This window comes from Talpa europaea (genome assembly GCF_964194135.1).
Source record: "Talpa europaea genome assembly, chromosome: 7".
Classification (NCBI taxonomy): Eukaryota; Metazoa; Chordata; class Mammalia; order Eulipotyphla; family Talpidae; genus Talpa; species Talpa europaea.
In genome coordinates, this window is record NC_140074.1 from 45,217,389 (window position 1) to 45,235,191 (window position 17,803).

Consider the following 17,803-nt stretch of genomic DNA (forward strand, 5'->3'; position numbering starts at 1 on the left):
AGGAGAGATACCTCACTAGTAAAGGCAGTGCTTAAAAACGTTAAATGCTTGGCTGTATCTTTACTGAAGCCAGGCTGAAGCAGGTAATGCCTACACATCAAGTCAATCTGCTTCAACTGTCTCCTGAGAAAACAATGGCTGAACTAAGTAAAAAATCCACAGCCAGAACCCAAGGCTACATTTTCATTACAAAGGTTTATCCTACCACAAAAGACTCCAGATGCCCCAGGTAAGGCAGGAGGTGTTAGGTAAGGTTTCAGTAATAAAATGCTATGTAAAAAACTACTCTAAATCTTAGTCCATTAAAAGACCAACTACAGGGCCTCCCTTGGTGGCGCAGGCCGTTGATCACAGCGCTGTGAAGCCAATGCCAGTTCGATCCCGGCCGGCCTGGGAGGGTCCCACATGGCGCAGCAGACCTCTCCTGTCGAGCCTGCTACTCCCCTCAGCAGTGTATTTCGTCAGTCTGCCTATTCTGTTCCCCGCTCTGTCTCTGCTGAATCCTTTCAACCTCCCACGAATCTGGCCTGTACCCCCAGTTCTTCTATAAATAAATAAATAAATCTTAAAAAAAAAAACCAATTGCATTTATTTTGCTCATTACTCTGCAATTTGACAGGGCTCAGTGGATTCAGCTCATTTTAGCATCAATTGGGGCAGCTCAAAGGTTGGAATTGTAATGTCTGAAAACTTAGTCACTTACATGATTGGTGATTGATACTAGCCATTGAGCTAGGATTGTCAGTCAGAATACTTATATGTGGCCTCTTCACGTAACCTGGGCTGACTCAAAAATATGGTGACTAGCTTCTAAAGGTGAGCTTCCTTAGAAAGATACAGAAACTGGGTTGCCTTTTATGACTCAACCTTAGAAATCATTTAACTTCACATTGTGATATGAACCATCTCCTCATATTCACATTTTTTTTCAAAGTTTATAATCTTTTTATTTCTCTTCCCTAAATTCTCCCCTTTTTTAATTAATATATTTTATTTTATATAATTATTACATCATTTTTCATTTTTGCACAATGTATGCATTTTCATTTTGGTCATATTCCCCATACAATTCCCCCCGCCCCTTATTTTGACCCTAATCCCTCTTCTCCTTCCCCCCACCCCAGGAGTGTGTTTCTGGTTTATAGTTGCTTGTTGATTTTGATTTTTTCTTTATTATAATTAGTTTTTTTCCTGGCCCCTTATTTAGGTTTTCTAAATTCCTGCTATGAGTCATATTCACATTTTAACCCCCAGAGTTATTTGAGAAGTTATTTGGAAGCTGGGTCTTTGTAGATAGTCATCAAATTAAGGTGAATCATAATGAATTAGGATGGGTCTTACTATACTGCTTGGTGTTCTCAGAAGAAAAGGGAAATTTGGATGCAGAACATCATGTGATAACAGAAACAGAGACTGGAATGAAGTATCTATGAGCCAAGGAATGCCAAGGATTTCTGGCAACTACCACAAGTGGGGAAAGAGAGCTGGGGCTGAATTTCCCTTACAGATCTCCAAAAGAAATGGACCTTACGAAATGAATACAATCATATGTGTTATATTCTAATCATTACTGAGATAGCCATGAAGTTCCACAAAACTTTAAGGGAAAGGTAAACAGACTTCAACTAGTAAAGCTCTGGACAAGAACACTGGATTGAAATATTGTTACAGTCATTTGGGGGAAATACTGCTGTCACAAATAGAAAATCCCAAGCCATAAGACTTGAACATCTTTGGGTAGCTACTTTGCTGGACTCTTCTGGGCTAAAGTTTTCAGTATATTCTTAATTGTATGCTACAAAGACACTGGAGCTAGACCTGCCTTTTTACCATATTACGTGCTGGTATTACTTTCATTAAGTGGAGGTTTATCCTGGAAACACTAAATATTATATACCTATATGTATGTACATCTTTTTTAAAGACAAGAACTATAAACAACTTCTATATTTATTCCTACAAAAAGAGCTTTGAATGAACTTCATTATATAATCTGGCATAAAACTAGTGACAATCTAGGACAAAACATCTACTTGTTCATGTGATATAAGCATGAGGTTTGGTGGTATATATCCCCAGGGAATCCCCTTTCCCTGTGTTCAACATCAGTGACATCTATTGCAACACAACTCTGCACTCTCTATACAACTCTGAACAAACAAATGATGGCCCCTGGGTGATACGATCCATGAGCTCTGGGGATGGGCACAAAATATTTGAAAATGTTCTCTAGTACAAGTGTCCTCACCTCCCTACATTATTCAGCCCAAGAGCCTTCCTGCTTACATATTTTCCTATATGGGCAAGAGTTGGAGAAATGGAAGAAAACATTGTTCTAATAGAACAAGACTTGAGTGTCTCTCATAGACAATTTCCCCTCTGCATTTGGGGTAGCTCTCATACTAGCCCCGCTGAGTATGGAAATCCTGTTTGTTTCATCAATTACATCTGTATGGGGGAAATCCACAGATAGGGGGCCCAGGAATAACTTTCTATGTGACCCAAGGTAAGAGCTATTTCAAGCCACAAATTATCCATTGGTGAGAAGTCTTTGATTCCCAAATATGTAAAAAAGATCACTGGCATGGGAGGGTTATCTTCTGAATCTCTACTCCTGTCATTTCTGTCTAATGGTGACTGAGAATCTCGGAATTTCAAGTTGGAAAAAGTCAAATGCAATGTAAGCTATATAGTAATGTTCAAGAGATTACTAAAAAATCAGAAATTAGTCTTCTCAGACTCCAGTCTTCACATAATCTCTAGGACTGCCCTACTCAATAGGAGCGAAAGGTTGCTTTTGTAGGATCTAGTAGCTACGGTAGGTTAACAGGTGGAGAGTGGGGACCTGGTGAGCCACACTGCCTCGCACGTCTCCTAGTAAGGGCAGCTGGGTTGTGTCCTGGATGAGGATGAAGATGAGGAAACACTGAGTGTCCTTGGCCACACTGACTTCAGTCTGAGTGGGGATCCAAGGTGAGCCCAGGACCATGGAACTCATAGCACAAGGGCATCAGCTAATGAAGCCATGAAGGACAACTTCTTTGGCTTGTTCAAATTGATGATGGCCACAAGGTGGCGACCCAACCCTGATGAGCAAACAGTTTGCATCAAGGATAAGCTGTGGCAACATAGCTTAGCCAACATAGCCAGGATAGGGTACCAAGATCACATTCTCAAGCAGGGCAATCCCTAGTCTAACAAGATCCATGTATACAGATACTTTTGTGTTATGGTTAGAATCACTCATATGCCTGCCTGAGCGCTACCATTAAGACTTGGCTAGGCACAACGTCCTGTGGCCCGAATCAGGTTAGAGGGTGGGGGAGGGCAAAGGAGGAGTGGACAATGGGTAGGATAAAGCAGGATGAGAGCCAGGAATTAGTAAGAAGGGAATATTCCATCCCCTACCTGCTGCTTCATTCTTCTCCTTCTCATAATTTTCCTCTTCTCCCAAACATCTATCAAACTCCCCCACACTCATTTTTCCCCAGCTTTGTGTGGCTGCACCATGAACACTCCCATTCCAATGGACGGGCAATCCCTTTGTCCTGCAAAAAGTTGCCAATTCAGGTACTAAGGATACACACTCTGTAAGAAGGGCCGCCTCTGATGCCCAACCAGCAGAAGACCTTAAAATTGAATTCAGATGGTTTCCCAGATTAACACTTGAGACACAACAGATCCTCCAAGACCTTGCCCTGGCCCTCCCAACCACAACTAGAGCCATGCCTGTGGCGAGAGAGTGACCTGAGTGCCACTTGGGGATGTATAAATATTTCTTGCCCAAGCCTAAAAAATACAATGTCCTCCTTTCCGCCTACCTCTGCCAAGACTTTCTGCCTTCCTTACACCCTCATCTCTTCCTGTTAGGGAGGCAACAGGCCACTTTGCTGTGGCCAGCAGTAGGTAGCTAAGGTTACTACAATATACATTTCATTCACATGAGTCACTCACTCAGATCTTTAGGCTCCCTGGGGTTGAGATAGAGAGGAAGCAGGTCACTAACAAACCACCTTTATTTTGAGGTAGGGGGTGAGCAAGGCCCAGAGTCACCTTCCTGACAGCTCTAACCCACCAGTTCCCTCCACCCCCTGGAGTTGTGATACACTGCTTAGGAAGTTACACTGCTGAGATTATTTCCTCACTTGATTTTCTCAGTTCTCCTCCTAATTTTAATGAATCAGCACTATTGAGGATACCCAAAACTTCTCCTTCCACATAAATAAAAATTATTGGATGGTCACATGCCAAAGAATGAAACCAGATCACTATCATACCCAAAAATGAACTTAAAATGGATCAAAGATTTGAGCATAACACCTTGAAACAATAAAACAACTAGAAGAAAACATAGGTAGCAAGTTCTTAATGTTGGTTTTGGTGATTATTTTTTGGATTTGATAACAAGAGCAAAGTTAACCTGTGGGAATACATCAAATTAATATGCTTCTGCACAGTGAAGGGAAACGTCAACAGAATTAAAGACAACCTACTGAGTGGGAGAAAATATTTAAACATCATATATTTGATAAGAGTTACTATCCAAAATGAGTAAGGAACTCCTATAACTCAAAAACAAAAACAAAAAATGGGCAGGAGAGGTGAATGACATTTTTCCAGAGATGATATGCAGATGGCCAACAGGTACATGAAAAGGTGCTTAGTATCACTAATCATCTGGGTACTGCAAGTCAGAACCACAATGAGGAATCACCTCACAGCTTTTGCAATGGTCATTGTGGGGACCCTGGTGGCCTCGGGGTTAAATCTCAGCACTTTCACCTCTATGTCCTAACCCACATATCCTGCAGCAGACCTCACCTGCTGCTCCCCTCCACAGTGTATTTCAGTTAATCTGCCTGTTCTGCTCCCCACTGTGTCTCTGGTGAATCCTCTCACACACCCACCTCCATACCTCTGGCCTGTATCCCAGTTCTTCTATGTGTAAATAAATAAATTATTTTTTAAAATGGTCATCATGAAAAAGACAAGAAATAACACGTGTTGACAAAGAATGGAAAAAAAGAAACGTTTGTACAGTGTTGGTGGGAATGTAAATTAGTGAAGTCACTGTGGAAAATGGTATGAGGTTTCTCAAAAACTTAAAAATAGAACTTCCATATGATCCAATTCCACTTCTGGGCATTTAGTAAAAGAAAACAAAAACACTAACTTGCAAAGATATAAGCATCCCCATGTTCCATGTTCGTTTATAATAACCAAGATATAGAAGCAGCTTGTGTCCACTGACAGATGAATGGATAAAAAGCAAGAGAGAGAGAGAGAGAGAGAGAGAGAGAGAGAGAGAGAGAGAGAGAGAGAGAGATAGAACTTAACCACAAAAAAGAAGAAAATCTTGTCCTTTGTGCTGACATGGATGGACCTTGAGTATATTAAGCTAAATAAAATAAGTCAGACACACAAAAAAGAAGTACCATATGATCTCACTTACATGTGGAATCTGAACAAACAAACAAACAAAACATATATCCTCCAGGATATAAAAACAGATGGTAGTAGCTAGAGGTAAGATGTGGGGGGTGGAAAAAGGAGGGGAAGAAATAAGAGAAGGGTGTCCAAAAAATTACATACTTTCAGTCATGAACAAAATAAGTTATGGGGATGTAATATACAGCAAGGGGACTAGTTAATAATACTGTATTGTATGTTAGAAAGTTACTAAGAGAGTAGATAAGAGAAAAAAATTGTGACTACAAACAGTTACGAATGTCAATAATCTGATCATTTTACAATAGACACAAATGTCAAATCATTATGCTGTAGACTTGAACCTAATATAATTTTAATTGAAAAAAAGCAAAAAGTAGTTTTAAAGATACCCAACTCCTAAGAGGTTTGTGAAATCTGAAACAGATTTGAAACATTGTGAAATCTGTAAGTAGACAAAAAACACACTCTGTGATTTCTATTTCCATGAGTTTAACAAGACTAAATGTTCTGAAATTCCTTCCCATCACAAAATGCCAAATGCTAGATCAATTAGAGCAAGCATACTTAAAATTTCTACTAGAATCATAAGAAAACAAAGACGATTTTTTAAAAAGGTTATTTATTTATTTATACAAGCACTGGGTACAGTCAGACGCTCGGGAGGGTGAGAGAATCCACCAGAGCCAGAAGCAGAACGACAAAGTACACTGCTGAGGGGAGCAGCAGGCAAGGTAGGAGAGGTCTGTGCGCCATGTGGGACCCTTGCCTGTGGCCAAGGATCGAACCTGTGCTGCAGGGGCTGCAGGGGCTGCAGGCAGTTTCGCAGCCCAGTGCTCAACCGCTGCACCAACGGGGAGGCCTTAAAACAAAGATGATCTTAAATAAAAATTTGAGTGCTGGGCCTCCCCGGTGGCGCAGCGGGTTAAGCGCAGCACTGTGAAGCTGTCCCCAGTCTCTGGAGTGCTGGTTCCCCGGCCGGCCAGGGAAATTCCCACATGGCGCAGCAGACCTCTCCTGTCTCACCCACAGCTCCCCTAAGCAGTGTATTTCAGTCCTTCTGCCTTTCTGCTCCCTGTTCTGTCTCTGGTGAATTCTCTCACCCTCCCATGCCTCTGGCCTGTACCCCAATGCTTGCATAAATAAATAAATCTTTTAAAAAAAATTGAGTGCTGAAACAAGAGTGAGCACCAACACAGAGGCAAGGTGCCCTAAAGTATGCCCAGGCCAGGAATTGAGAGAGAGGTGGGTAACTGCCCCAGGTCTGAGTAAGCCCAGGCTTAGTCATTTTTGTACCACAGCCAGGGCTGTCTTCCTGAGCAGTCACCCAAGGCCCGCAGGCAGGAGACCCCCAATCTTGGATTAATATTCTGCCCTTTCCATCTTGAAATTCAGGTGGACTAGAAATGGGTGGGAGTTTATCAGGACTCAAAGTGTGGCTGAGTAAAGTGAGGTGCTGACAGCCCTAAGAGGACATGCTTTAGTCCTGACCAGAGGTCTTCGAACAAAGAGAAGGCAATGGTATTCCAAAGTGCAGGAATGAACAAGGAAATTATCAAATCCTTTCAACTCATTGACTTCCCTGTATTCCCAGACAAATGCTTAAATTGAAAATGATGCTATATTGATAGAAGGAAAGGGAATGCTAAAACAATCCTTAGTTCCTTTTCCTTTCAGTCCATCTTTACACATCTTACAAGAGATGGAGAGAGGTGGTAAAATTGCATGTATTGGGGCCTCCCCGGTGGCGCAGCGGTTGAGCGCTGGGTTGCAAAGCTGCCCGCAGCCTCTTCAGCGCCTGTTCAATCCACAGCTGCTCCCTGGCCACCAGGCGAGGGTCCCACATGGCGCGCAGACCTCTCCTGCCGCCCGCTGCTCCCCTCAGCAATGTACTTCGGTCCTTCTGCCTGCTCTGCTCCCCGCTCTGGCTCTGGTGAATTCTCTCACCCTCCCGCGCTTCTGACTGTACCCACTGCTTGTATAAATAAATAAATAAATAAATAAATAAATCTTTAAAAAAAATTGCATGTATTAGGAAGTAAAATTAAAATAGCTAAGTAAGTTAATTTTGTGAAGCATTTCCACAGTATGGGTAAGAAAGAGATACATAAGCACGTACAATTTATAAGTATCAATTGTGTTATTTTGATGATTCTGCATACAAGTGAAAACCTGTATTTGCACTTCACACTCACACTGCATTGTAAAAAGATGAATTATAAAGTTCATGCTAATAACTTTCAAATAAAACTTAAATTTTTCTTTACCTAGAACAATGGTAAAGAGAAAATAAAAAACCCCAACATGTTGAGAGAGACTGGAAAGAAGAAAAAGTTTGTAGATTTTAGTACTCCTAACATCACTATTTTTCTGATTTTCAAATAAGGGACACGACATTTTCATCTTGTTCTGGGCCTGTGAGTTATGGAGCAGTCCCCAGACCACTCTTAAAATTAATTTAGAGCTGTAGAGGGTGAAAAGTTTGAGGTAAGGAGGCCATTCACCTCAGTCTCCAATAGACAGCAATTGTCTTCACTGTTTTTAATTACATGAGTGACTTAGATTGGGTCCCCATAAGTAGACTCCACCAGGGGGAACATTTCCAGGTCTATGCAGGGATCCCTGTACTGGAAGAAGACCACAAAGAGGGCAGTTTGAAGTAAAATCCTTTGAAGTCAATATTTAGGTTGAATGGAAGGAGAGTGATAGAAAATAAAAAAAGCATGTTTTTGTCTTTATCTTGTCCAATCAAGAGCCAGGCTGTGAAAGTCTTTAAACTCCTATCAGTTATTTGTTAACAGCTGGGAAGTAGGCAGAGAGACCACAAGTTATCAGTCACTTTTGGTTTTCCAGGCCACTTGGAAATCTGTTTCTGATAACCTAAAGGCAGAGCGACAAAGAGACACAGGAATGGGCTGTTGGGAGATCAAGCACCTTAAGTGTCAGAAACACAAAATACAAATATATTCTAACATAACCACTTGGAAATGAGCAATGCAGAGAATAAACAGCACAAGTCTTCACTGACCCAAAAGTGCTGCTCTCTACAGAGGGGTGACTCTGATAGCGACGCAGTATTTGTTCTCCTAGGTTATTTCTGTGCTCTTCTTTCAGTCTGCAAATATGTTTAAGTGCCCACTACAAGTCCATTAAATGCTTCAGATAAATTAGACAAACACGGTCTCTGCTCTCAGGTGTCTTAATTTCCAGTGGACATAAATTGTCTGACTGTCCTATATCTTGTCTTCTTCACTTTACATCATGGCTACTTTGCTATGCCAATATATGCAAATTCACTGCATATTTTATTGACTACATACCATTTCATGACATAATTCATCTAACCAGTGTCCTACTGTTTAAGTACTAATTTCTAAAAAAGAAACTGCCTCAGTAGAAAATAAGGCAAATACCTTCTTTAGATCTTTGTGTGGATGTATTCTCTGAAGCTGACCAAGAGGGTTAGCATTCTAGGGTAAAGGTGTGTGCAAATCAGCAAAGCAGTTTGCCTGAAGTTAAACCTAAGACAATATTTCAGGAATATGCTGTCTAGTTCAGATGGACAGAGGTCAGGGAATTGGGCCAAACTCAGCATGAAGTCACATTAACTGTGAAGAAGATGAACAGATGTCACAGTCATAAACCATTACAAGTCAGGGAACTTCAAATCTTTTTACAATGGGTGTACATTATATAATTTCCCTTTCATGCAAACTAATACAAATGAGGAAAATGAAGACAAAGGTTGCATAACCAGTAGGGGATTAAACTTGGATTTGAATCCAAATCGTACTCCTCAACCCTTCATTACTTTATATAATCATATGTTACTTAAAGGAATTGTGAGAAGGGGAACAAATACTTATAGTTTATTAGATTAATCTATTTATCATTTCTGGGTCTCTTCATTTTCTCCTGTGAATTCAAGTTATGATCTAGTGTCATTCTTACTCAAACACAACTACCTTGTTCTCACTGTTTCCTTTATATAAAATTGTTAAACATACTACATTTCTATACGTTATATGCATAACAATTCAATATAAACATTGTTTAAGTACTCACTTTTAAAATCACTTTATTTCCCATTTGTCCCAACAATACTGCTATTAGGTGTCTATCCAAATAACATGAAAAACTTAATACAAAAAGATGAATCTACACCTATGTACACAGCAGCACTGTTGATAGTTGCCAAATCATGGAGCCAACCCAAGGGCCAATGGATAAGCTATGGAATGTATATTCAATGGAATATTTCACAGCTGTGAAAAAAGCTGAAGTGGTGGCATTTGGCACAAAATGAGGGACCTTGAGGTGATTATGTTGAATGAAATTAGCCAAAAAGTGAAAGACAGATATTAGATGGTTTCACTCATCTGCAGAATAGAAATACAAAAAAAAGAAGAAAAATCACATGCAAATTACAGAATAAATATTTGAACTTCGCAAAAAAGAAGATAATGGTTGACAGAGGGTGGGAAGGTTAATAGTGAGTGGGAAGGGTGAAGGGAAAGGAGCTGGGAGGCAGACAGGCTATGAACATGGGTGGTTTGGTGATAAAAAATAAAAATAAATCAGTTTAGTGAAGAAGAAAATTAAAATTATATTGTCTGTTATCACATACACAATTACTTCAATCAGTATTTTTTGTTTTGTTATTATGGATTTGTTATGGTCTGCTATCATGTAAATAAGCTCAGTTAGTAAACCTTGTGAAGGAAGTCATGGGAGAAAGTACAATGTGCTACATTACATAAACTAATTGGGTCCTTCCTTCCTTCATTTCATGAGATCATCCAAACTCCCTGGTGGTGCAAGGGGTTAAGCACTGCACTATGAAGCAATCCGCAGCCTCTGCAGCACAAGTTCAATCCCCAGCTGGCCAGGGAGCAACCAATATGGTGAGGCAGAACTCTCCTGACTCGCCCACTGCTCCCCTCAGCAATGTATTTCAGTCTGCCTGTTCTGTTCCCCACTCTGTCTCTGGTGAATTCTCTCACTATCCTGCATCTCTGGCCTGTACCCCAGCTCTCGTATGCATAAATAAATAAACCTTTAAAAAAAAAAAAGATCATCCAACCTCAAGAATATGCACATATTCTAAATACAACTTAGATCAGGACATGTTTTGGTCAATAGAGTATAAGCAGAAACAATGCCAGGAGAGGCTTTAAGTAGACTTTTGGGGTTGGGCTCTTGCGTTTCACTCACCATTGTAAGAAGAGCATGCCCTGGTAGACGCTGTCCTACAACTGAATCCTAAAGTGACATGTGTAGCACAAGCCTTATGCTGATCCAAACAGTGGAGCAAAACCAGTCATGTGTAGGTCTACTACATAGTCACTGCAATTAACCTATAGACCCAAGAAAAACAAATATTATCTTATATCACTGAATTTTGGGGTGAATTGTTCCAAAGCATTATCAAAGCAAGAGCTAACTAATACAACATCCTCCAAATCATTATCATACAGATAGTTGCCAATGAGCATACATGTAAGGGAACTGTGTATTCATAAGTTTTGAGGAATCTTGCATTCTTGGTGCCTCTCCAGCACATTTCACATGGTTAAGGTTTCCCAAAATAAGTTTGGTAATGTGCCATAAAGACATCTCCTTAAGCTTGTATTAAATATAAGACAAAGGGAATCCAAGATCACGTCTTCCAAACACACACAACAAAACAGACGCAAAAACAAAGCACAAAACCCATGAGGGAAAAACTGATTATCAGCATATAAAATAGAAGTGTCAGTCCAACTTATAAGGGTATTAAAAACTCCAAGTGAACTTTGTTTAAAGTAATAATGGAGCAGTACAACCCATAGAGGGAAGAGAGTTGTGGAGCAGAGTCGCTTACAGCTACCAACTTAGGCACACACTAACATCAGGGTTCCTTGAGACCCAGCACTGCACTGCATAATGGGGTGGAAGAGCAGACACCGAGGATGGAGTGTGCATTAAGAGAGAGTGACAGAGGAGAGGGCACAGAGTGAAGACTACTGGCTTGAATCTGAGGCTTTCACTGAATAGCAGTAGCTGAATTGGGCCATAGTGCCTGGACTTTCTTATAGAAAAGCTATTACTGTAGTCCAGGCAGAGATATCTGTAAGGCCTGCCAACCCCCACCCAAGGCTGAGACATCCAAAACAACTGCCACTCCCTATGCCAGGCTGAGGTATCTGAAACAGTTGCCACCCCCACAAAGAAACGGTTTACAATAGGTATTTCAAATTCCTAAGTCTATTGGAGGTGGCCCTTTGATGCCTATTGCCCAGATCCTCTTTTCTAACTAATACCTGGTAGTACCAGACCCCCTACTCCAATAAGTACAAAAGCACTTGAAAATTTATCCTTGCTAAAATGCATATGAAACTGAAATGAGATAGAAGAACACAGTATAAATGCCACAACAAAAAATCCCTGAAAGGAACCCCAACTCAGTACAGTTATAGAGCATTACAGAAGGGGAATGCAGGGCACCAGTCCTGGCAATGCTGATGGAATAAAAAAAAAAATGTTGGATGGAAAACAACAACAAAATAAAAATAATGACAATGGGAGGCATCTACACTCTTAAATAATGGTGTTAAGAACACTATAACTGATTTTAAAAATACAATTGGGGGCATTAATCTGGTACAAATGGAAGGGAAGAATATTGCATGTGCAGGAACAGCACCCACAAGGAGCAACTACAAGTAGGCAGGCCTGAAAGAAAGCTAAGGCATTTTGTCAACAACCGGACATGGACTTAGCCTGACAGTGAATCCCAAAGGTGCTGTGGGCAGGCAGCTTTCACTATGTACAGGGAAGCACGTGTATAGAACCCACCAGATGCTGAAAGAAGAACTGAAACTACTATTACACCAAAATTAAATGGAAATAGAAAAGAGATTATCAGGCAAACCTTGAAAGAAATCTTGCCAGACAGAAAATAAATAATCACGGGGAAAAGAAATTTTAAATTAATATGTCAAATGATCAATTAGTCTCATAGTCTTCCCTGAGCTGCATCTGTAGGCAGTGGCCACTGGTGCTGGTGATGACTTGCAAGGAGAACAGAGGAGGATATTCCTATAGTCGTTATTCAGTATATCCTATGTACCAAGACATAGGGAATATAAGCATGAATGATGCATGGGCCCTGCCTTCAAAGGGTTTAAAGTGGACGGAAGGAAAACCATCTAAAAATATCCCTGTTATGATACAGAGATGTCAGGGAGCAGAGCAGTGAGGTGCTAAACAAGCAGAGAGGACATATGAAAGTTAGGGAAAGCCCTCCCAGGGAAAATGAACCCCAAACTGGGGAAAGAAGTAAAAGCCCTAAAGAGGGCATGGAGGAGGAGAGTTCTAAGTAAAGAAGAAGCATCTGTAAAAGATTCATGGAAAACAGGGAAAAGAGAGGGGACTTTAAGAAGATACTAGACAACTACAATAAGTGTTGCCGGAGACTAAAAAAAGTATGGATGTAGAACAAAGAAATCATACTAAAATTGCAAACCATTAATATTTAAATTCCCATCAATAGGAAAATAGAGAAAATATTGTATTTTCTTACATGGGAAACCTATATAGCAAGGAAAGTACAGGAACTAGATGTCTCCATGTCAGCATGGCTGAATCTAGCAAAGATAAAAATAGAGTAGAATGCTATATGCTGTTTAAGAAATACATATGTAGCAGGAATATAAAAACATACATTGCAAAAATGAATACCAAGCTCATAGGAGTGGTCATATAGGGTCCAGTCATAGAGTAGTTGTAGTTGAGAATGGTTACATAGGCTCTTCAACAAAACTGGTAATGCTTCACTTCATGAAATGGTTGGAAAAAATAAAATGTGTTTACTATATTAAAATCCAGACATATTTCATATAAAAATAGTTATTGACCAGGTCTAGGGAATTTTAGAGGTATATGTATGGGGGCTAGGAGCAGAGGATAGAGACCGGTATCAGAATACAGTGGGTGGAAGAGAAGTTCAGTGAAGATAATACTAAAGGCCTGACCAGCGCACTATCATTATTGTAGAAACTGGAGACAAAAACAGGTTCTGAAGCAAACTGAGGTCTTCCATATTTACTTTTATTTTTTTTTTATTTTTTTTAATATTAATGATTCACTTTAAGTATATCTTTTAATTTTCGTGTTTTTTTTTTAAAGATTTATTTTATTTATTTATTATATAAGCACTGGGTACAGTCAGAAACGCGGGAGGGTGAGAGAATTAACCAGAGCCAGAGCGGGGAGCAGAGCAGGCAGAAGGACCGAAGTACACTGCTGAGGGGAGCAGCGGGCGGCAGGAGAGGTCTGCGCGCCTTGCGGGACCCTGCTCCGGTGGCCGGGGAGCAGCAGGGGATCGAACTGCTGCAGAGGCTGCGGGCAGCTTCGCAACCCAGCGCTCAACCGCTGCGCCACCGGGGAGGCCCTCCATATTTACTTTTAAATCGCCTAATTTTTTATGCTTCAGTTTCTCTTTTGTAAAGTGGATATATAATAGCACATTTCTTCTGGCGTTGCTTGGAAAATTAAATGATTTCATAACGAAACAGTGCTGGAGACAAAAACTAGTTACAAAAGTTAACCATCACCGTCGGTACAAAGTGATTAATAGTAATCACAATAATGTTCTGAATTCATGGAACACTTTACAATCTCCCCATAACTGTGGGAGTCAAGTAGAAACTACAGAGATTGGGGCCTCCATGGTGGCACAAGCGGTTGAAATGCAACCTGTGAAGCAATCTGCAGGCACTGCAGCACGAGTTCCATCCCTGGCCAGGGAGCTACCCACATGGCGCGGCAGACCTCTGCTGTCTCACCCGCTGCTCCCCTCAGCAGTGTATTTCAGTAGATCTGCCTGTTCTGTTCCCCACTCTGTCTCTGGTGAATCCTCTCACCCCCCACACCTCTGGCCTGTACCCCAGTTCTTGTATGCATAAATAAATAAATCTTAAAAAGAAACTACAGAAATTAAGAATTCTTTGTAGAAACGAATGTGGACATTAGAGACTTAATGGACTTCAGAGGACATTCCTCCAGACAGTCACACACCCCTATTGCCTGCACTCTCCGGGGCAGTGCAAACACAGACACGTATAAGTTTAGACCATTTTATAAAATGAGTGATGAAATACATATGTGTCACTTCTCTGGGGAGCAATCAAAATACCCTTTTGGTAACCCCCAAATCCGTAAAAGACCTACCTCTCAAATCTCCCGCATTTCGCAGACACCGCCCCTCGGGCCACGCCCCCACGTAGGGCGGGGCCTGCTAGCTGACGCACAGCGAACGCGCCGACGTCTTTTTGCCCCGCCCCGGTGGGCACCAGCCAATCAGCTGGAGCCGCAGCCCGGCGCGTTCGAGTGATCTGAGGCGGGCGCCAACGGCCGGCTTGTCTGGGCGGGAAGCGGCGCGGGAGTGTCGCGTCAGGGGGGCGGCCCAGTGGCTGCCGGGGGCCCTTGTGTTTTCTGATCTAGCCGCCGCTCCTGCGCGCGGCCGCGGGGCCGTGGGCACCCGAAGATCGGTGACCAGCGCTTCCAAGGTTGGGGCGTTGTCTCCTGCGCCGGCGTCCCCCGAGGCCGACTCTGGCATGATCGACTCGGTGAAGCTGCGCCGCAATAGCGCGGCGGACTTCTTCTCGCACTACGAGTACCTTTGTGCGCTGCAGGACTCTGTGCCGCTGCCCTCCGTGCGCGCTTGCTTGCGTGAGGGCGTCCTGGACTTCAACGCCGATCGCCTCCGCGTAGTGGACTGGGCGCCCCTTCTGAGCACCCTCAAGGTTAATAAAGATCTGCCCCTGATCTCGATCAAGAGCTTCTTCCAGCCGTGGCTTGGCGAAACCGGTTAGTAGTTCCCGCTTCCAGTGGCCCTCGTGTCGGTGCAAAGCGGGATTTTAAACTGTGCAAGGTGGAGCTGGGCGCTGGAACGGTGCCTGTTACCCGGGTATGTGTACAGTAGACGGGGCGTGCGGCCCAGAACTCACCTGCTCAATGTTCCTGGGCGAATCCCTTAAGGCCTAGGGGTCTCAGTTTTGTTATCCACAATACGGGATTAACAGCTCCCAGTGTATGTGGAGATTGCAAAGCAAGGATTCGCCGAGTTAATGCTTGTAATACACTTACCACAGTTTGCGACTTCATAAGGTTTACCGAAATGTCTTTGCCTGACATGAACATAGAGTAAAAAATTAATACCTCCCTTACTTCTTTCAGTTTTGAAAGAGCACAGTTGAGAAGGCAGCCTGGAGTTTGAATTCCAGGGCTAATACTCTATGTGATCTGGACATGTTATTTTAACTACAAACCCACACGTGTAAAATGACATTAAAAACTCCCTGAATTCTTAGGATTGAGGAGGTTATGTTTGTAAAGTGTAATGGCTCCAACCTGAGCTATCAGCACCAAGCACTGCTGGAGCCCAGGCACCTGCCCTAAAGGATCTCCCTGGAGGAGGCAACAGGAAAACACAAGTCCAGGAGTCTATGCCAATGTAGCCTTGGTCCCCATCACTTATGGGTTAAGATCTATACTGGTACAGTATAGATCAAAACTGGTACAGTTTTGCTCAACCAACCTCTCTGGAAGAAATGAGCTTTCTTGCTGCAAAACACAGAATATTAGAAGGGAAGGTTAAGGGAAGTCTTCTTGGAGGAGGTGCCATCCTTTCTAAGGATGTGTAGAAGCTACCCAAATGCAAGATGGGACAACTGTGTCAGTATTTGAGAAATGTTAAGAGGTTATGGCAAAACTGAGATACAGGATTGGAATTTAAGGTTTGAGAAAGAAGTGAAAGTTGAGACTGGAAATCTGGTGGGGATCAAGCAGTAGAGGGGGCCCTTTTTCCTCATATATAAGAGTTTAATATTTTTCCTGAAGGCTGTAGGAAACTTCAAAGGATAAGTTTTTTTTAGCACTCACTCTCATCTCCATATGGAAAGCAGTTGATTGGGAGGAGAGTGAATTATAATATAAGGGCTCAAGTTAAGGAATAAAAAAACAGAATTGCATGTCAGACATCAAAGAAACAATGGATGCTGCCTGGTGACCAAGGCAGAAACTTGGATGTCAGTTTACAGCAGCATAGTCTCTAAGACACAGCACAGCAGGAAGGGATTAATAACAGGAAAAGATCTTACTTCATCTTTAATGCTGTGTCTGTGGGACTTCTGAAGGTATCTGGTAGGCAGGTCTTGGTGCAGGGTTAAGATTTGATAGCACAGATGTTTGAAGACATGGGAGAAACTTTAGGTTACCCACAGAGAAGGAATTAAGGAAATTATAAATGAAAGATCTTTTTTTATGGTAGATTTGAATATGTTTTTAAACTGAGGAAAAGGAGTCAACAAAGAAAGGGTGTGAAGATCTGAAGAAATGATTCTTGATTTATTCAATAAAACCTCAACGTAATAATGACCTGGCCCTTTTCTGGATTCTGGGGTTAGCACTATCTATTGTCTCTTCCGCAAGGACAGTTCAGCTTAACCCTGGTGAAGAGAAATCAGCTTATTATCGTCTTCTGATTCAGGTGTAGGAACTGCTCTACTTCTGCAGGAACTTTACTTAACCAAAATAAAAACTTAGAAATCAAAAGAAATTACAGTTAGGACCTAAGAGCATACTTAAGACCAGCATATTTGATCATGCCTAATATTTTACATTGAATGTAAGAAAAAACACCATAGCTTTCTGAGTTCTTCACTCCACCTCCTCTAGCTCTTGCACCTAGTGGGTCTAGTTTGTAGAATTTAACCTCCTAGGTGTGCTTTTTTATCTTTAAATTCTTTTTTGCCTGGACTGTTGCAGAAGTGCTTCACTGGTTTTGGTGTCCCTGAGCTCAGGGTCTCTTAATTCGTATACCTGTTCCACTTGAATGATCTTCTCAAATGAAAATATAATGCTTGAAATAATGCTTATAAGGACTTGTCTACTCAGGATTAGTGCATATTGGCTTTACAGTTTGTATTGTATAGCAAGACATGCAATCTGATCTGTTATGTAAGCCTCATGGGACTAATTATCCCTGAGGATCCCAATCATTTCTAAACTAGTCCAATCATTCCCTTTATCTAATTGGTCCTTTAGCTAGGGGAACCTTTTTCTTTTTCTTTTAAAGGTTTTTTTTTTTTTTATTTTTATTCATGCATACAAGAACTGGGGTGTAAGCCAGAGGTGAGGAGAGGATTCACCAGAGACGGAGTGGGGAGCAGAACAGGCAAATCTACTGAAATACACTGCTGAGGGGAGCAATGGGTGAGACAGGAGAGGTCTGCTGCACCATGTGGGTTATCTCCCTGGCTGGGGATTGAACTCATACAGCAGTGGCTGGCCATACCTTGATAGTGGGGAG

At 41.8% G+C, this 17,803-nt stretch overlaps 1 protein-coding gene across 2 annotated transcripts in view; it reads left to right on the top strand.

The window, feature by feature from the left end:
• Nucleotides 1–15,047: 15,047 nt before the first annotated feature.
• Nucleotides 15,048–17,803, top strand: part of CEP78 (centrosomal protein 78) — a gene marked incomplete at both ends in the record, with an annotated part of 29,449 nt that continues 26,693 nt past the window's right edge. For both annotated transcript variants that reach the window (XM_084236604.1, XM_084236605.1), the window contains one exon: nt 15,048–15,300. In XM_084236604.1, the coding sequence (XP_084092730.1) occupies nt 15,048–15,300 (253 nt within the window). The remainder of the gene's footprint in view (nt 15,301–17,803) is intronic.